The 16,755-nt window shown below is 39.8% G+C and overlaps 1 protein-coding gene across 10 annotated transcripts in view; it reads left to right on the plus strand.

The window, feature by feature from the left end:
• dysf (dysferlin, limb girdle muscular dystrophy 2B (autosomal recessive)) overlaps window positions 1–16,755 on the plus strand; it is a 108,551-nt gene that overhangs the window by 54,201 nt on the left and 37,595 nt on the right. For 5 of the 10 annotated variants that reach the window (XM_026162776.2, XM_080298541.1, XM_080298543.1 and 2 more), the window contains 2 exons: window positions 7,442–7,501; window positions 16,203–16,301. In XM_026162776.2, coding sequence (XP_026018561.2) covers window positions 7,442–7,501; window positions 16,203–16,301 — 159 coding nt within the window. The remainder of the gene's footprint in view (window positions 1–7,441; window positions 7,502–16,202; window positions 16,302–16,755) is intronic. The other 5 variants (XM_080298542.1, XM_080298547.1, XM_080298550.1 and 2 more) reach the window with 1 other exon arrangement.

Genomic DNA, 16,755 nt, shown 5'->3' on the forward strand with positions numbered 1-16,755 from the left:
ACAATGTGCAGATTGCAGAAATATACATAAAAAAAATCAGTGGCTTTACCACACTCAGTTTTTCGACATCTGTGAACTACTAGACAGTCATTCAATTAAAAAATAATATTAAATAAATAAAACTAATAAATAAAAAATACACACATCTTACTGATCTCTGCAGTCAGTAACATTACACATAAAGTGCAAACATAATAGCAATTGTATAAACACACACACAAACACGCCTTTAAAGTTTAAAGGCGTGAAATTGGACGGTCTAGTTCTGATTAGCGTCACCGCTGTCTCGGTGGAGTTTAATAAACTCGGCCGTCTGCTTCTTGCTATCTAAAATATAACCAGACACTGGTGTAAATTCTCGACTGTCTCATACTTCTGTTTAATAAGTTTTCTGTTTGACGTTTAGTCAGCTGTGTGAAAACCAAGGAGGAACCCACCCGGGGGATTAATAAAGTTTTATTTTATCTAATCTAATAACTTTAATCTCAGCCAAACCGATTTACTCACGAACAAACAAAACACTGAAAAAAGCCCAACAATAACATTTTTAGGTTGTCTAAGTGACTTATATATTACGTTTAACCCGAGCAGCAAAAGTCCGCGGTGATCTGAAAATGATGTGCCGGGAGTTGTGCCGTTCTCGGCCGCATCAGTAACCCTCGAGCTCCCGGCTAGCTGTCGAGCTGGTGGGTAGCAGACGCCTCTGAAAACGTCGAAGCACTTTTGCAAATATGGGATATCTTGATAAACCGAGCAGATATTTGATGTTTACACAACTACTTTCTCGCCTGAAAATATGTTAAAAGTTTATTTTGTGACCCAGAAAGATTAGTATGAGTAATTTTAAAACTTAGTAGCGGCCGCCATTGCTGGAAACTGGAGTTTGGCTGGGCCGCGCTATGAATTCTGGGATATGGTAGTAATTTGGACAGCCTTCGGCGCGTCGCTGTGACGTAATCGGTCTACAAATGCGGCCTCAGGAGGATGCAGCCCATGAATTTGGACATGTCCAGAGTATAATCGCAGCCTTTGCGGTTAGAAAATTGCACTTGATCATGTCGCGATATTATCGCAAATGCGATATATCGTTCAGCCCTAATCGCCAGTGGACATTTCGGACTCCAGTTTCCTAGGTAATCCGCTAATGTATTCACTACCAGGTCATAGGTTTATCTGTGGTATCTGGCACTCTTATTGACAATCACTTCAGTTGGTTGCCTCCAAGTTGAGGAAAGTGTATTTCAGGACCCGCTTACTTTGTGTCACCTGTAGCTTGAAGTCAACAAGTGTCATTTCTGCGGTGTCTGGTCACCATGGCACTGTACTGGTTTCTGTGAAGACATAGCTTTATAGTCTATTGAAGCAAACACTATTTTCTTGCCTCTCAAATATGTTTTTTATTTTAACAGTTTAACATAAGACCCTGTTGGGGACTGACAAACTTGTGAAGTCAGCCCTATGTGTCCATTAGAAGAACTGCACTTTTTGGCACTCGTGTTTTGGCTTCATTTTAAAGCCCTGGGTTGTTGTCACTTGGACCACCACACTGGTTGAGCATGTTTGTGGGCACTTTTAGTGGCATTAAAGGAGTTCTAAAAAGTCTCAACATTTAACTCTGTTTAAACTTAACCATACTTTTACGATAGCATTGTGTCATCAAAAATGGCCAGTCTATTTTTCAGCACTTTTAACAGTTTATGGCATATTTCTGCCTCTATGATCATTGTATGTTAGGTCAGAGGGTAGGAACAAACAGCCTACATGATCATTAAGGTTAGAAGTCTTGCTCTTACCTTTGGAGATGGTAAAGGTACTGGCACCCTTGTCTACAATCTTTATGCTAAAATACCCATCTGGCAGCCATGATAAGAAAGTAAACACTCATCAAAATATGAAAATATTCCTTTAACATAACTAAAAGAATAGATGAGTTGTCTCTGCTGGTTGGTATTTGCTCTGAACTGTAATTATGCAAAACCAATGGTTGCCTGTTCAGAAATCACTAAAGACAGTGTGGCAGGCCTTGGAAAATGTTCTGCAGTAATGTTTAAGTGTGCAGGATTTGAAGTTAATGGGCTACAACATGGAAAACCACTGGATTGGCCCCTTTGAGAATACTGAAGTAACTTTTGAAGACAGTGAATCTGCAGAGGACTTGTGAGTTTTCTGGAAAGAATTCCAAGCTCGTGATTTCTGTCAGCCTCCTCTGTGAGAGTAAAACAATTCAAGACTTCTGTTTTGGAGCCCTGCACCTTCTTGCTGATGTCTATTACTTCTTCTTTTCTTCTCCTCAGTTTCCCCTCTCTGCTGTCATCAGCTGTCAGTCATTTTATTTGAAGACCCTTGGTCTTCCTCCTTTGCTTCTGTCTATTGTTCTCCCTCTTCTCTCTCCCCTGCACAATAAAACGATTATTTGGTTTTCATTCTTTACATTCAGCTTTTCCCCACACTACTTTTATATCACTTCCTGCCACTTTCCTTCTTTGCAAAATATCCAGTGGTGTAAAATGGATGCTTAATTGCCAAAAACTGCAGTTCCTCAAGTAGCCACTTTGGACTTCCTCGAGAAGTGAACTACCCCTCATGGACTCCCAGGGTAAAATGACCAACTTAATAGGAGAAATGCCCAGTCATATGAAAAAGAATGATTTTATAGGACTCTATGAAGTCCATAAAGTCTGTACTACCTACACCCTTACTGCTTCCATAGGATTTAAAAGGACAAATTACAGACAGATGCTGCTTCTCAAATGCAATTGGTTGATTTGCAAGGGTTGCCAAGACAAAGCCTCTTCCCTCTAAAAAACAAACAAACAAAAAACAACTATTGGCATATGGCCTTGCTTTGCCAATTTGCTTCTTGGAACATTGTGTAAAGACATGGCAAAAGTGGTGTCCATAATCCAAGGCACCACATTTCAAGAAAACTAAATTTCAGGCACAGCAGTGGAGGCCTGAGCATTGTGGCTTGTTTTGTAGGCACAGGACCTGGGCACCATGTATTGACTGTGTCGACCATGAACTTATCTATATACCAAAGTATTCTAGACTCGAATGTGGGGCCATCTGTCCGACAGATAAAACTTGTGCCAAACTGGGGCTTAAAGTTAGGAACGCCGCCAGTTTGACTGGTAGATGTGCCAACACAGCTGACTAATAACACTCACTGAACTTGATAACTTAATTGCGCTTGTGCTGCTGCTGCCTTTTAGCATAATGACCATTGGCCCACAAGGTAGTAGCTGATGTCTCAGTGGCCTTTTACCTTGTTTTAGATGCACTCTCTAAATCTGTTTTTTGTTGCCGTCTAACTAACTTCTTCCTTTTATTTATCAGTTGTTGTTCCTTCTTTTCTGCTCAGTTTCCTGGCTCTTTTTAGCTTTTACCAAATTATGTTTTTCTTCTGCCTTCCTTCCTTGCTTCTTTTCCTTGTTACATAAAATTTACTTAACTCTATTCCCTTTTCCCAGTAAAACCTCCTTTGCTCCATCTCTTCTTCTGTCCTTATTTTCACTCATTATGTATCCTTCCATTCCTTACATCCCTCTGCCCTTTCCCTTCTAAATTCCTTCCTACTTTACTATCTCTATTTATCGCCATTCTTGTTATCTTCACTTTAGCCATACTTTCTTTTGCGCAGTTTTCATCTATTCAGTAATCCTTTCATCTCTCCATTTTATTGTTCTCCATCTTTCTGTTTTTCAAGCTTGCTTCACCTCTGTTTTTTATTTTCCCTCTCCAGTCAACCCAGTTTTTCTCACACGCTCTCTCTTCATCCGTCTTTTGCCTTCCCCTCTTTACCCTTTTAATTCATTTTCTCATTCCTTCTTCCCTTCTCTATCGATCAAGCTGGCAGCTGTTTTAATGTGGCAGCTCATTAGGGGGAATCCTCATGTTATCCTCCTCCGTTTCCTCTCTCTCGCTTCATTGTTGTGGTTCATCAGCCAATCATCCCCTCACTGATCCTTTCATCATCTTGAAATGCCTGCTGGAATTTTTCCCTTTTTTAATTTCTCTGTGCGGCCCTCCTTGGTATCCCTTAACCCACAGGCGCCACAAAAGCTGCGCGCGCGCACACACACACACACACACACACACACACACACACACACACACACACACACACACACACACACACACACATACACACACACACACATTTGTGTTTCTGTCACTTAGAGAACATTACATTGACTTTAATTTATCTAAATGATAATTAAACCCTTGACTAAACCTACCAAAACTTCATGTTAAAACTGAATGATCAACATTATGGAGACGTGTTTATGCATTTACATCATAAGGAAAACACATACACACAAATACGTGCACTATTTAACATAAGGAGACATCATGGGACTGTCTCTAATATATTGCTGTTACCTCATTCTTACGACACTGACCATTTTTCCATTCTCTTGCACTGATGCAAAACCTCAATTGCCTTGTTGTGTTTGACGGGGGAGGGCAGCGGTAAATGTTTAGTTACATGGGAGTTCAAAAAAATATGTACAACATGAGCTAAATAAGCGAGGTTAATTAGTGCGTCTGCGGGTGTTGAAATCAGTGTACACTCCCTGACATTAACACCCTTATCCAATTAAAATGTGCAGTTCATCATCAGAACAGCTTTGTGTGGGTACAATAACAGTCACGCAACTGGATGATAAATTTGCAGTGACAGCTTAAAAAGAAAAAAGAAAATCTGCACTCTTGTCAACCCAATTTGCAGATTCAGACCGGGCGATGAGTTAGAAGTTGTAAATTAATGGAGCAAAGTGCGACATTTGATCAGCAACAAGCAGCTTTGTTTCAGCGGATTCTTTGTACTGCTGAAATTCTTCGTTGCACTTTAAAAAAAAAAATGCAAAAAACCCAAACTTGGCGCACAGCTAACTTGTTTAATTAAATTGGTCTTTGATAATCAATCTTTGTGGAGCTTCATCTGTTTCTTCTTAACTTGAAGATTGCAAACTTTTAAAGAATAAAAGTGGGATGGTGATCAGTTCACAGCTTGTGCAAAATAAAATGATTAAACGCTGAGGTTTCTTCATGAAAGTCAAAGTCAGCAGAGACATGTGGCAACCAGTTGTAGTCAAATCGAATCAAGTGTCCAATTGGATACTTGAATATTGGAACTATAGATAACTAATTTATTTATAGTACTACAAGGACATCGCTGTCCACAGTTTAGTGGACAGTGATGTCCACAGCAATTCATAATGACTCCACTCCCTTATGTGAGAATTTTGTGTAATTCAAGCTACCATCACACTCACACCCACCTCTGGATGAGTCGTCAGCTTTTGCGGCAACATCATTGCCAGGGAATTTGTCCACCCACCACAACCAAACTCCTTATTGACTTTCCATTGGCATTGTTTTCCTGGTGCCTTGTGTGCCATCACCACATAATGCATTTTGAGGAGGCTGTGGTCACTTCACATTATTCACTGAGATCAGGTTGCATGTAACCTTGGTTAAACATGGGTTGAAAACCACTTAACTTTGTTCTGATTTTTAAAGAAGTTTAGCATTTAAGAGCTGCATTTTTTTTTTCCCGTGAATTATTGCTATTAGTTCAGATTGCTCCAACCAAACAAATACTGATACTCTGTTTTCCAATTTGAAATCATTACACATGTTTGAAAATTCACTAGGGTTTACTACTATTACTAGGGCTGGACGATTTTCTCCAAAGTCTGGGACACTATCCACTTCCATAATACATACCGTTTCACCAGCAGCAGTAATCCTGGAGACACAAAGAGAGACAGACATAGTCTTCATTTTCCATTTCCATATTTAGTAAAATCTTTTTCTCTTTCGGCCTATAGTTCATCTAAGTTTTTCAGTCTCTCTCTCTACGCTGCTCTTCCCTGTACTCCGCAGTCAAAAGCTCAGCAGTAAAATGACAAACATAAAACCTGGTTAAACAAAAAGTTGGATCTGCACGTGCACAAGCATCCTTTTTACAAGAGATCGCACAGAGTAGTGAGATAGATTCTCTTTAATAGGAATCTTACAATAATCAGTTGGGAAACAAGCCAAATATCACTATTTAACACGATTTGTTAACTTTTGGCAGTCATTCTGACCATCGTCGGTTACCTGCATCATCTTCCGTGAGCACAAACCTACTTTCCACCCGTTTTGCTACTCAGGCTTTTGGTTATAAAGGCATCAGTATTTACCCCTTAGACCTGGCAGAGGTGCTCCAAGGACTGTCGAGGAACTGTCAGGACGTGGGGATCTGACTGTGAAAACAAGGTCACTGCATGCTTATTGAGTACTGACATGTAAATAACAAGGTTGGCCCAACCTAACATAAACGATGCTTTCATCCTGATTTATAACTATTATTGGACTATACAGTAAATTAAATTATAGTAAGAGTTCAGACTAATGTAAGAGGTCATAAAGTCAGGAGTTTTTTCTGAAGGTTCTATTGTTACAAATATCTACAAGTTATGTCCATACATTTTTTTAATATAAAGTCTACCACTGCAAGGTGATGACGGCACAAAAATACAATAACTGCATTCAGATTTTCCCATCCTATCTTTGTTCTATCCTTCTCTGTTCTCAGCTGATCTCTAACTTTGTCTAAACACTTGAGGCCAGATTTACTGATGAGTGGTGCGAATGCAAACTGGCCTTTAAATTCATGTGAGTTGTGTTTATATAGCACTGTACAATTATACAGTGGTGTAAAAGCAAAAATACTGTTTGTTTTTATAAAGACTCTCAAACTGATTTACTAGCATCTGCGACACATAATTTACTGTTAATTATGCATGATATGAAGCATGGTATGATATTTAATACAGAAAAAAAGGTGTGTTTTTTATGTTTGATTTTGAAATTAACTAACTGTGCGATGAAATAAAAACAGCTCAGCTGTTGTAAATCACTCATGTTTAGTAAATCTGGCTCTTTGTCCTCCTAATCTAGGTTCTGTCACAGTCCATCAGAGTAAATTCTCTGAAGTATAAGGCCGTTACTAACCCTAACCCCAATCCTTCTCTAATGTGTATTTTGGTGGAAGATAAAACAGATTTATTGCTTCTGTATTTTACCAATATCATGGAGAAAAAAAGGCATATTCTGATTGCCTTGGGTTAGAGTTGGGGTTAGGGCTGTGGTCATCTACAGTGATGACTTAGACCTGGGTATCTGCATTTCTTCCATAGTGGTGACAGTGATGTTTCTGTGTTTGAGTCGCTGATGTCCCTTCAAATGTTAGTAGATAATGTCTAACAGTGTCTAATGTTGTAATTTTCATGTATATTTCTAATATCATGTTCCTTCTTTTTGAGTGATTAACACTTTCAAATTGTCTTTTATGATTCATCATTGAGATGTGTTGCAAATATTGAAGCTAACTCTAACAAACTAACCTGAAAGTGTGTGTTTCTGTGTGTGTATATATGTGTTGTAGCTTGCGGATGGAACCAGTTCTGCTATCATTAACCTTTCAACCTCTAGTTCCAGCCTTCATGTAGGTAACAAACTCATCTTGTCATTCATTTCATTCATTGAACAAGAATGTCAGTCATGCTTTGCATTTACTTTTCATTGCACTTGTTTTTTTTCATCATCCATCCATACATCATGCCTCCCAGCCTCCCACTTAATTGTCTTTTTTTCACATACTAAAGAAAAGTGGATACTTACTGCAAATCTGCTCATATTGGCAACTGACTGTCTAGATTTTTTAAAAAGGTCTACACCAGAGCCAGGAAATTTTTGCAGTGGTCGCCAGGCAGAGGATAGTAGTGGAAACTGATGTCGCTCTTATATTGAACACAGCATTGAGCCAAATGTTCGGTCTCCCTTCTTATCATTTGGCTCATTTGTGCATCACATGCACCATGAGACAAGTCTGTTACAACTCAAGATGTTAGCGAGGTTGCAACTGTTGATAAAATTCATACAGTGGATGTTGTTAGGAGTCCACAAGGAAAAAGCTGCTATAAAATGAAAATGGCTTTCAAAAAAAAAAAACTCCCAAAGTTTACATTTAAATTCAAGTTACTGTATGTAACTCTATTTTATTCATTTGTTTCTCTAATGGATATCATCATTTGGCTGTTTTCCACTGCAAAACAGCAAAGTGTTTTATCTTTTCTTGAAGAAGGTCTTTGCCACTCAGCAAAAACTTGTTGAAAAGATGTTTAATATGCTCTCAAAATACAATGCTGGAATTTGGGTAAAAAAAACAAACATCTAATGTGAAATGCTGCTCTTTCAGGTCAGTGAAAATATGTCTGGAAAAAGGTTTCTCTTTATGTCTGACACCTCGGATTCAAAACCTGAGGGGTTTTTTTTGTTTTTTGCAGTGACATTCATTACTTATTACTGCACCAACAACTTATAGTAGCATGTGCCTGCAATAATGAGGCCTTTTCATGTGGAGTTTGCATGTTCCTCCATTGCCTGCATATTTCTCTGGGTACTCCAGGTTAGGTTCCTACTCACACAGGCTCAGTAACAGCCAGCAAGCACTCACCAACCAGTCAGAGACTAGTTGCCAGGGGATTGCTGACAAGTCCTTATGCCTGTGGCCCAGTGGTTCTTATCTGGCAATAGGTGTGAATGTGAGCCCTCACTTCCAACCAGCTGTTTTTCAGCACTACTTAGAAGCACCTACCTGCCTATTATACCCCAAAAACAGGGCTGAAAAGACCCTATAAATGGATGGGGTCCAAAACAGTCTGTGGGAATTTTTTTCCATCTCTAAGTAAAAAAAAAACAAAAAACACACATTAATTAGTAAAAAGGCAGTCAAAATCTAAAACTAATAAACAATGTTTCAGGTGATGCCAGGTCACAGTGTGTAGACAGTAGCACAGTTTTAGTTTTGCTATCTATCGATGAAGTTTATTTAAAGTAAGACACTGTTGAATAACACTGAGTGCAGACAGATGAGGGCCGATCTGGAATGAGATAAAAGTGGGGCTTTTTTCCTGCTGCCAGGATGAAACGGGAGACTTGCTGCTTTGCTGGTCTTGTGTCAAAAAAATGCATCCTACTTGAGAAAGCCAGATTTTACAGAGCGACACACCGAGCTGTGCGGTTACACAGGAAATCTAATCCCACATTTGAACTTGGGGTGGGGGGGGGGGGCTCCGCTGCTTGTTACATTCTTCTATTTTATTTATCTAAGCCAGGTCAGTTTGAAGACTAAGCATGACCCGGACCAGCCTGAGCACACAAACATACACATCCAGTAGTGCTCTTTCCTTTCTTGCTCGAATTTGGGGGGGGGATTTCTTCCTCTCTAAACAAAGATATTTGTTTTATTAAGGGTCAGATATTTAAAGCAGTCAAATTAAAAGCTCAGTTTTCTGTCTGGCCATGGCCAAAGTCAACAGAGCTGCTTATAGATCCTCTATACCACAACTCTCTGTGAGCTCTTACTAAAAGACAGAGGAGGGATGGATGAATGAGAGAGGGAGAAAGTGACTAAAAGAGAAGCAGAGAGAATGAAAAGAATCAGAAATGTTTCAACTAAAGGAGCAAAAAGAGGCGGCTAATATCTCACGGCACCAGAGAAAGAAAGCATGCTCTCTCATGTGCCGTAAATCCTGGCATCCTTAATCTCTGGGTCGCAACCAAAAGAACAGGTCATGCGCGTATGTCTGATGATTACCAGATTACTGCAGCAGAGTGTGCGCTCAGCAGAGCCGCTTCCAAAGCAGATCAGTCAGATTTAGTTTCAGAGTTGGAAAAGTTTAAGAAGATCGGCTGTCAGGAGCGTCATGGCTCCTCAAAGCTCGGAGGCTCCAGCCCCCCTTTCGTGATATCTGAGATCTAACGTCGCTCAGATGGAAAATGAACATTATATGTCACGTCTCATCGGCAGAATGCGTGCACGATGACAGTATATATCGTGGTTCAAACCAACCTCTGTGTTTTCTCATTTCCATAAGGAAACTGGATTTCAAAAATCTGTCAGGTCACTATAATCTGGTTTTTGTGTCTGCTTTTTCTATCGTTGTACCTCTGCCATTAATTCTTATTAGAATTATTCCACTTCTTCTCCAAAAAGCAGTCAGTTTTGGTTAAAAATCCTGCTCTGAAAATGTTGCAGTTTACCTCAACTTCCATAAATCCTTCCTGGCTGCTTTGGATCCAGAGAAACTAACTGACATGGCTTTGTGCCAGGCGACTTTGTGGCATTTTTGGGGGTTTGTGAAACACACATTTATGGCCCTATAATGACACTGTAACCAGAAACAAGATGTCAAAATAGCTTAGTAAATCATTATTGTTTTTCTTGTTCTGCTAATTTCAGCCACAGGCTGATGTAAGCTGCTGTTCAACTCCAGAATCTGAGCGCTGCACATATTTGTTGCCCAGACCATCATCCAGATGTGTCTGTGCTTTTAAAGATGGCACTGGTGTACTTTTAAGTCTATCATTAGTCGCAAGTTAGTGTTTGAACTTTCAGATATCAGACAGACTTTCAAAAAGCTCCTGTGAAAAGCCTTATTCACTCAACATCTCCCTGACAGTAGAAGGACATTGTTTACTGTAACTGGTGACCATAGCGGACCATTTAGCAGCTAAAGATGCAGACACAGATGCTTCCCACATTATAGAGAGCCTATCCGACTTGGCATCTGAGGCCAACAGTCAACATTTAGGTAGTTAGGGCATCAGGGTTAAGGCTATCTGTTCTTTTTTTTAATACTTGTTAACCTTTATTTAACAGGACAGTGGAGAGATACCAGGAAAGCCAGGATGAGGGGTAAGACGCACAGTTACTGGCCTCAGGGCAGATTCGAACCCAGGCCTATATGGGTTACCTTCTCAACCCAGTGGGCTGAATCAGTGTCCATGACTTCCTATTCTGTCAGTTAATGTTTGCTAGTCCTCCATATATGATTCCCAATTGTCTTTGGTGTTACATATAGCATGGACTGTTTACTAGCAGCCACAGCTTGCTCAAACAGTCAGTAGCAAATGCAAGAAAGTTTGTTATTTTCAAAACCTGTGTCGCTTTTTGAGGCTTCTGAGGTTCTTTTAAATTGGGGAGAATGTGAGAACAAATTGTTTTCTGCATAGCAGATTGGCTTTTCAGATAAATGGGCTAGTCGGCGGTATGAGTTTAGAACAGCATATGAAAAAAGCTTTCAGAAACTGGACATGCTGTAGATTGAGTCAGCCCTGTGTAATATCAATCAATGATAGCAAAGAAGACATTCATTTATGTGCAAATGCCACAGATTTTTACTTGAGGTTTGCTGTTCTGCCTTGAAACCGCAGTGGAGCAAATGACAAATACATGCAAACAGTTGTGCCTAAGAAGCCAACATAGTTTTTCCACTTTCTTCACACTGACCAGTTTATTTTAGAGGTATGGAATGAGGTCAAAGAAAATTTGAGTTTTTGGCAGAATGGCTTGCTGCTTCAGAAAATTCTCCAGTAGACAACTGATCTTTGAGTAGGAAAAGTTTTTGATTCGGGTGCTTTGAAGTCAACGTTGCCGGATTGGTTGAAATGGACCATACAGTACGTTTTTGGCATAAAATTAGAGGACACTGCACGGTTTCCCGGGTATGCTGCACACCACCAAAGTGAGCCAACATATCCAACCAAGCAGCATCTATAGCTGAAAACTAAGCTTAATTAGTGTGAAAGTTCTCAGTCATCCAGGTCATCATCTGGACCGCTAAGTTATCAGCTACTCCAAACAAACTGCTTTCATGGACTGTGCTGGTTCATCAAACGCACACAGCCACACACAAATAATTACTACAAAGTAGGAACGCACAACATGTTTTACAGATCAAAACTGAAGCACAAACTTCTTTTTTTAATGCAGTTATCTGACAAAAGATGTACTAGCTGTACAGTTAGTCTAGGAAATGTGCATTACACTTTTGATAAGTAAAGGTTTAGTTACTTTTGTGTTTCTCAGGAATAATTAGCATGTATTTGGTGTAATACGTGCTTGCCAACCGAGCTTGTTAGTGTTAGCAGATCCTTTTAGACCTCCACCCTTGTGTCCAAATATGCTCACTTCTGGCTCTAAAAGTAGCAGGTGGTGGTAGTGGCCAAAATGCTAACATTTAGGCAAACCAAGCAATGATGTCATGGTGGCAAAGTCCATCTTTTATTCACAGTCTACGGTTCCACAGAGTAACCTCCACAGATGATTCACCGGGTAAATTGCAGCTTTTTGGGAGGCTCCTGATGTCGTCGATTATGTAAGGTCACAATTCATGCTGTTGGAACTTTGGCATGCTGGAACTTATCACAGATTATAATTCATCTAAAAACACTTTTCTTTTCTTGTTAGAGAGCAGCTCCCTCGTGATAAATGTGTATGTTTTTGACATTACAAGGCAACAAAAAGCTCCTAAACGCTCTGTCAGATTTGGCTCTTTATGTGTGTGAACTTTAAAGGAAGCCTCTTCCAGCCCCACCTGTGACCTCTGACTCTGTTGTGGATGGGGTTTCCCCACAAAAAAGCTTTTATGAAGCAGCTCGGTGCTCTTATGAACTCTTATGTAAATGCACTCCCTCTGCTCATAGAGTTCTTGGCAGTGCCAGTCTGGTTTGGTTAGGCTGGCTTTCCCCACAGGGCATAATGATAGGCTGCAAACCACACCGACACCCTGACCAGACCACTACAGGCTCTGTGTGTGTGTGTGTGTGTGTGTGTGTGTGTGTTCGATCTCCAGAGTGTATACTTAGTACAGAGTTTGGAACACTCCACCGGCGGCCTTAATCTGTCTGAATCAGGAGTCGTGGACACACACACACTCACTTTCTGGCGCCCTGGTCATCAATGCTTGGCACCAGCAGCACACAGAGGGCACATAAACACACAGCAGACACTTCACGCCTCAGACACAGGGCACTGTGCATGTGTGTGTGTGTGTCATGTCCTAGTTAAACGCCACGTGCTGACCTTTTCCATGCCATGCTGCCACTTTGGAAAAATTAGGAATTCCATAGTCCCCCTACTTCTCCTGTGTGCGTGTGTGTGTTTCTGTCTCAGAGTTTGTGGGAAGTAGGAGAAAGGGGATTCCACACAAACCCAGTGCCATAAGAGCACTTTTGTTCAACATTTATGCCTTTACTTACACACACACACACACACACACACACACACACACACACACACACACAGGAAAAAGTGGCGCATGCGTCACAACTGTGTTTCTGGAGTGTTCCTCAGAGGGTTGAAGGTTGCAGGGCGGGGATGAAATGTGTGTTTTTGTATGTGTGTGAAGATACACACTGTAGGTTGATCTGTCCCCACTGTATTCTCAATTTTTGTGGACGCTGTTTCCTTGTTGTGAGCAGCCAGCAGCTTGCCATCACACACACACACACGCACACACACACAGTGAGATGGACAGACTTTTCGCTTCTGTGAGAAAATAATCAAAAATGAGCTTTTAAGTAGCTCTGCGGTCGGCGTTGCCAATGTGAGCAGACTTTTAGTAAATTTGATGGATGAGGCAGCTTCACGCTTGAGAAAATGGAAGTCTTGATAAAACACATGAAACAGGGTTTCTTTCCGAGATGTCACATATTTCCCCAAAAATCACATCGTATAAATCAAAATGAATCCAAACCTCAAAAGGCCATCAGTCAAGATTTCAAAAACAAAGATATATATTTTACCCTCCAAAACAGAACGACATTGTGAGCGCAGGATGACTCATAGCTGTAATAGTAAGGCTTTAACAGCCTTTGATTTAATGCCAGCAGTCATTTTGTAATAGCGGGATTTATTTCTTCTTCTACTTTTTTTTTTTTTTATATGGTGTATGTTTCATTTTGGATTGAAACCCCTAATGTGCTATGAGAATAAGTATTAAGAAATGTGTTGAAAAGCTCCTTAAAATGTGTTTAATCCCTCTACTTTAATGCGTGGTTACAATTCTGTCAGCATTTGTGCGTCTGCACTGAGTGATCGTGCAGTCTACGGTGAAATTAAATTTCTCTCTGACCTGTCTTTTGTTGTTAACGCTGACACTAGATGTTACAGTGGGTAAGTTTTGGAGTGCACCGACTTATAAAAAATGCCATTCCAAGCGTGTGAGATGGTGTGGTTTTGCCAAAACCACTGAAATCTTTCACACATTATGCACTACCAGTGCATTATAATCCCCCAGCATCAGATGCTGCTGTTCTTTTGGCATCTGTGCCATGATGCAACGGGTTATTGATGATTGTAAGGGCCTTTGGTGTCACATTTAAATTGGTAGGCTTTTTTTTTTTTTTTTTTTTTTTTTTTTTTTTTTTTAAGCTGCAGGGTTAATTTTGTCAAACCAAAACACAATCTTTTCCCAAACCCAACCGAGTAGCTTTTGTAAGCCAAACTAACAGCAGAAATTAAAATTAGGTGAAACAAAGCACGAAATGCAACACTGTGATTTATTACACCAGTGATTTATTGCACTTAAAAAACATTTAATGTGGACCTTTTAAAAGGGAAACTATATGCCCAACTGCATCCAAAACCCTTGTGCATCATGATGGAGCTCCAGTATCTGACACCCATCTGGTGTGAAATTATGTTGGCAGTGCAATATGTGTAAATGCATCTCATTCTGGTAACTTTTGCACTTGCATGCATTTGCCCCATCTGTTAACTCAGGGTGGAAAATTAATTTTCCCAGCAGGCTACATGAGAAACTGGGACTGTTGTGGAGGGCCACACCAATAAGCTTAAAAATTTATATTAAGCAAAGGTGAGATCAGCTTAATTTAGTTCAACAACTCCATTCTGCTTAGTATTAACTTTCTATCTTTATAAAGTGGGACTATTGTGGCGGCCGCATCAATAGGATGAGCTCAATATTACTCCGTATTAATTTTATTTCTTTATAAGCTTACTGTTGCGGTTCTTCACAACCATCCCAGTTTCTCACCTCGTAAGAGCCAAGGACTGTTGTGGAGGACCACACCAATAAATTGAACTCAGTTTTGCTTAATATTCATTTGACCTCTGTGTTATTGGTGCAGCCCTACACAACAGTCCCAGTTTCAGGTGGAGATTGGCTCCAAAAAAGAAAGAAATACTTAGGAAACAATAAAATCAAAGCAATCAATGTTTTCCAGAGACTGAGAAGTAATGCGTTTGGAGAAAACAAATTAAGAGACATTTTGCTTCTAACACTAAAAAACCTTTTTTAGATTATGGGTTTTTTTGTCAGAACTTTAAATGGTATTAAATTTAAGCAGGGGTATGTTAAATTTAGGGTTGCGCACAAATTACAAACTTGGATTCCACTTAGTCTGACCTCTTTCATACTCCCTTAATCACATGAACTACACCAGCCAATCTCTCGGTAGATAACTTCAGTCCAGCCTCAGTGAGTTTGTGTTTTCGGGAAGGTAGTTAACATTTTCACATTTTCACTACATCTGGCCTCGTCTGATCAGCATAAAACACCCAAAAAAGACAATGAAAGCACCAAGTATTTTTTGTTCCTGAAGAATATTACTAGGTTATAGAGAGACGTGGTGAAAAACAGCTTGGAGCAAGGTAGCAGAATAATTAATTTCTTCATGAATAAATATACATTTTTGGACTCTTTTGGCATAACTCGGTTCTTCTTATGTCCATGTTGATTTTCGTCCACCTTGTGCCAGTTCCCATCCCAGTGTTGCCCGTTTCCATTGCCTCAGAACGCCCATATACCATGACCTTAATGCCATGGAGTCACCAGAGACAATTTTTACTTGTGTTGACGTAACTTGGCTAACTCGATGTTGCCATGTGATCATTGGAAAAATCATGAAAAGCGCTGCAGTGCTCTACAAAGTCAAATAGCACTCACTGCAGGACTTTGAACAGGTTTGAAAGGTCAAAGGTTCTTCAGAAGAAGTTCAGATATCAAACAAACACAGCCCATAAACGACACAAAAATCACTTTCAGTAGCCACAGACAATTTGGTGGAATTGGAAATGACCTTTCAAGTATTTATTTATTTATTTTTAGTTTGACTCGTCAGGTAAATGAAGCAGCAAGAAAGTAACGCAAACATGAAGTCTAACCAACACAAATATTTTTTTAAATAATATTACGCAAGCCATAAGACTGCATGCAGAGCAAACCTGAATGATTCAAAAGTATCATTTGGGTTTTACCAAACAACACAGCCTTATTTATATTCAGCACCTCCTATTCAACCTTCCAAACTCTGACATCTGATTGTGTGACCAACAGGGAGAAGAGATTATGGACTGGTGGAGTAAGTTCTACGCATCAACTGGAGAGAAAAACAAGTGTGCGACTTATCTGGAGGAAGGCTTTGACACTCTCAAGGTAAGGATGTGTGTTAAGTGCTTGTAGGAAACAAATGTTGTTGTTTTTTTGTTTTTTCCTTAACTAAATGTATATATCTTTCAAATGAAGCTTGCAAATAATACATATGTTACAACTAGATACAAGATTCTTATTAAGTTTGTCTAGTATGATGTGGGAATTCATATATTCGAACATGCAATTGGCTATATTCTTTAGGCAGCTGTGGCTCAAGTGGTAAGTTAATTCAAAGCATTAATTGTATCCATCTTTTACTGGTCCAGCCCTTTGCAGCAGCCCTACTTTTTCCATTTGATCCATGAGAAAATTAACCACCTAACCCTTTATTAACCTCTTAGCATCCAGGGGTGGACAATTCGTTTTCCCAAGAGAAAATGGGACAGTTGTGGACGGCTGCTTAATCAGTTAATAAATCTGAAATAACATTCGATTATTCTGACTCACATTTGACAAA

This window comes from Astatotilapia calliptera, chromosome 3 (genome assembly GCF_964374335.1).
Source record: "Astatotilapia calliptera chromosome 3, fAstCal68.1, whole genome shotgun sequence".
Classification (NCBI taxonomy): domain Eukaryota; kingdom Metazoa; phylum Chordata; class Actinopteri; order Cichliformes; family Cichlidae; genus Astatotilapia; species Astatotilapia calliptera.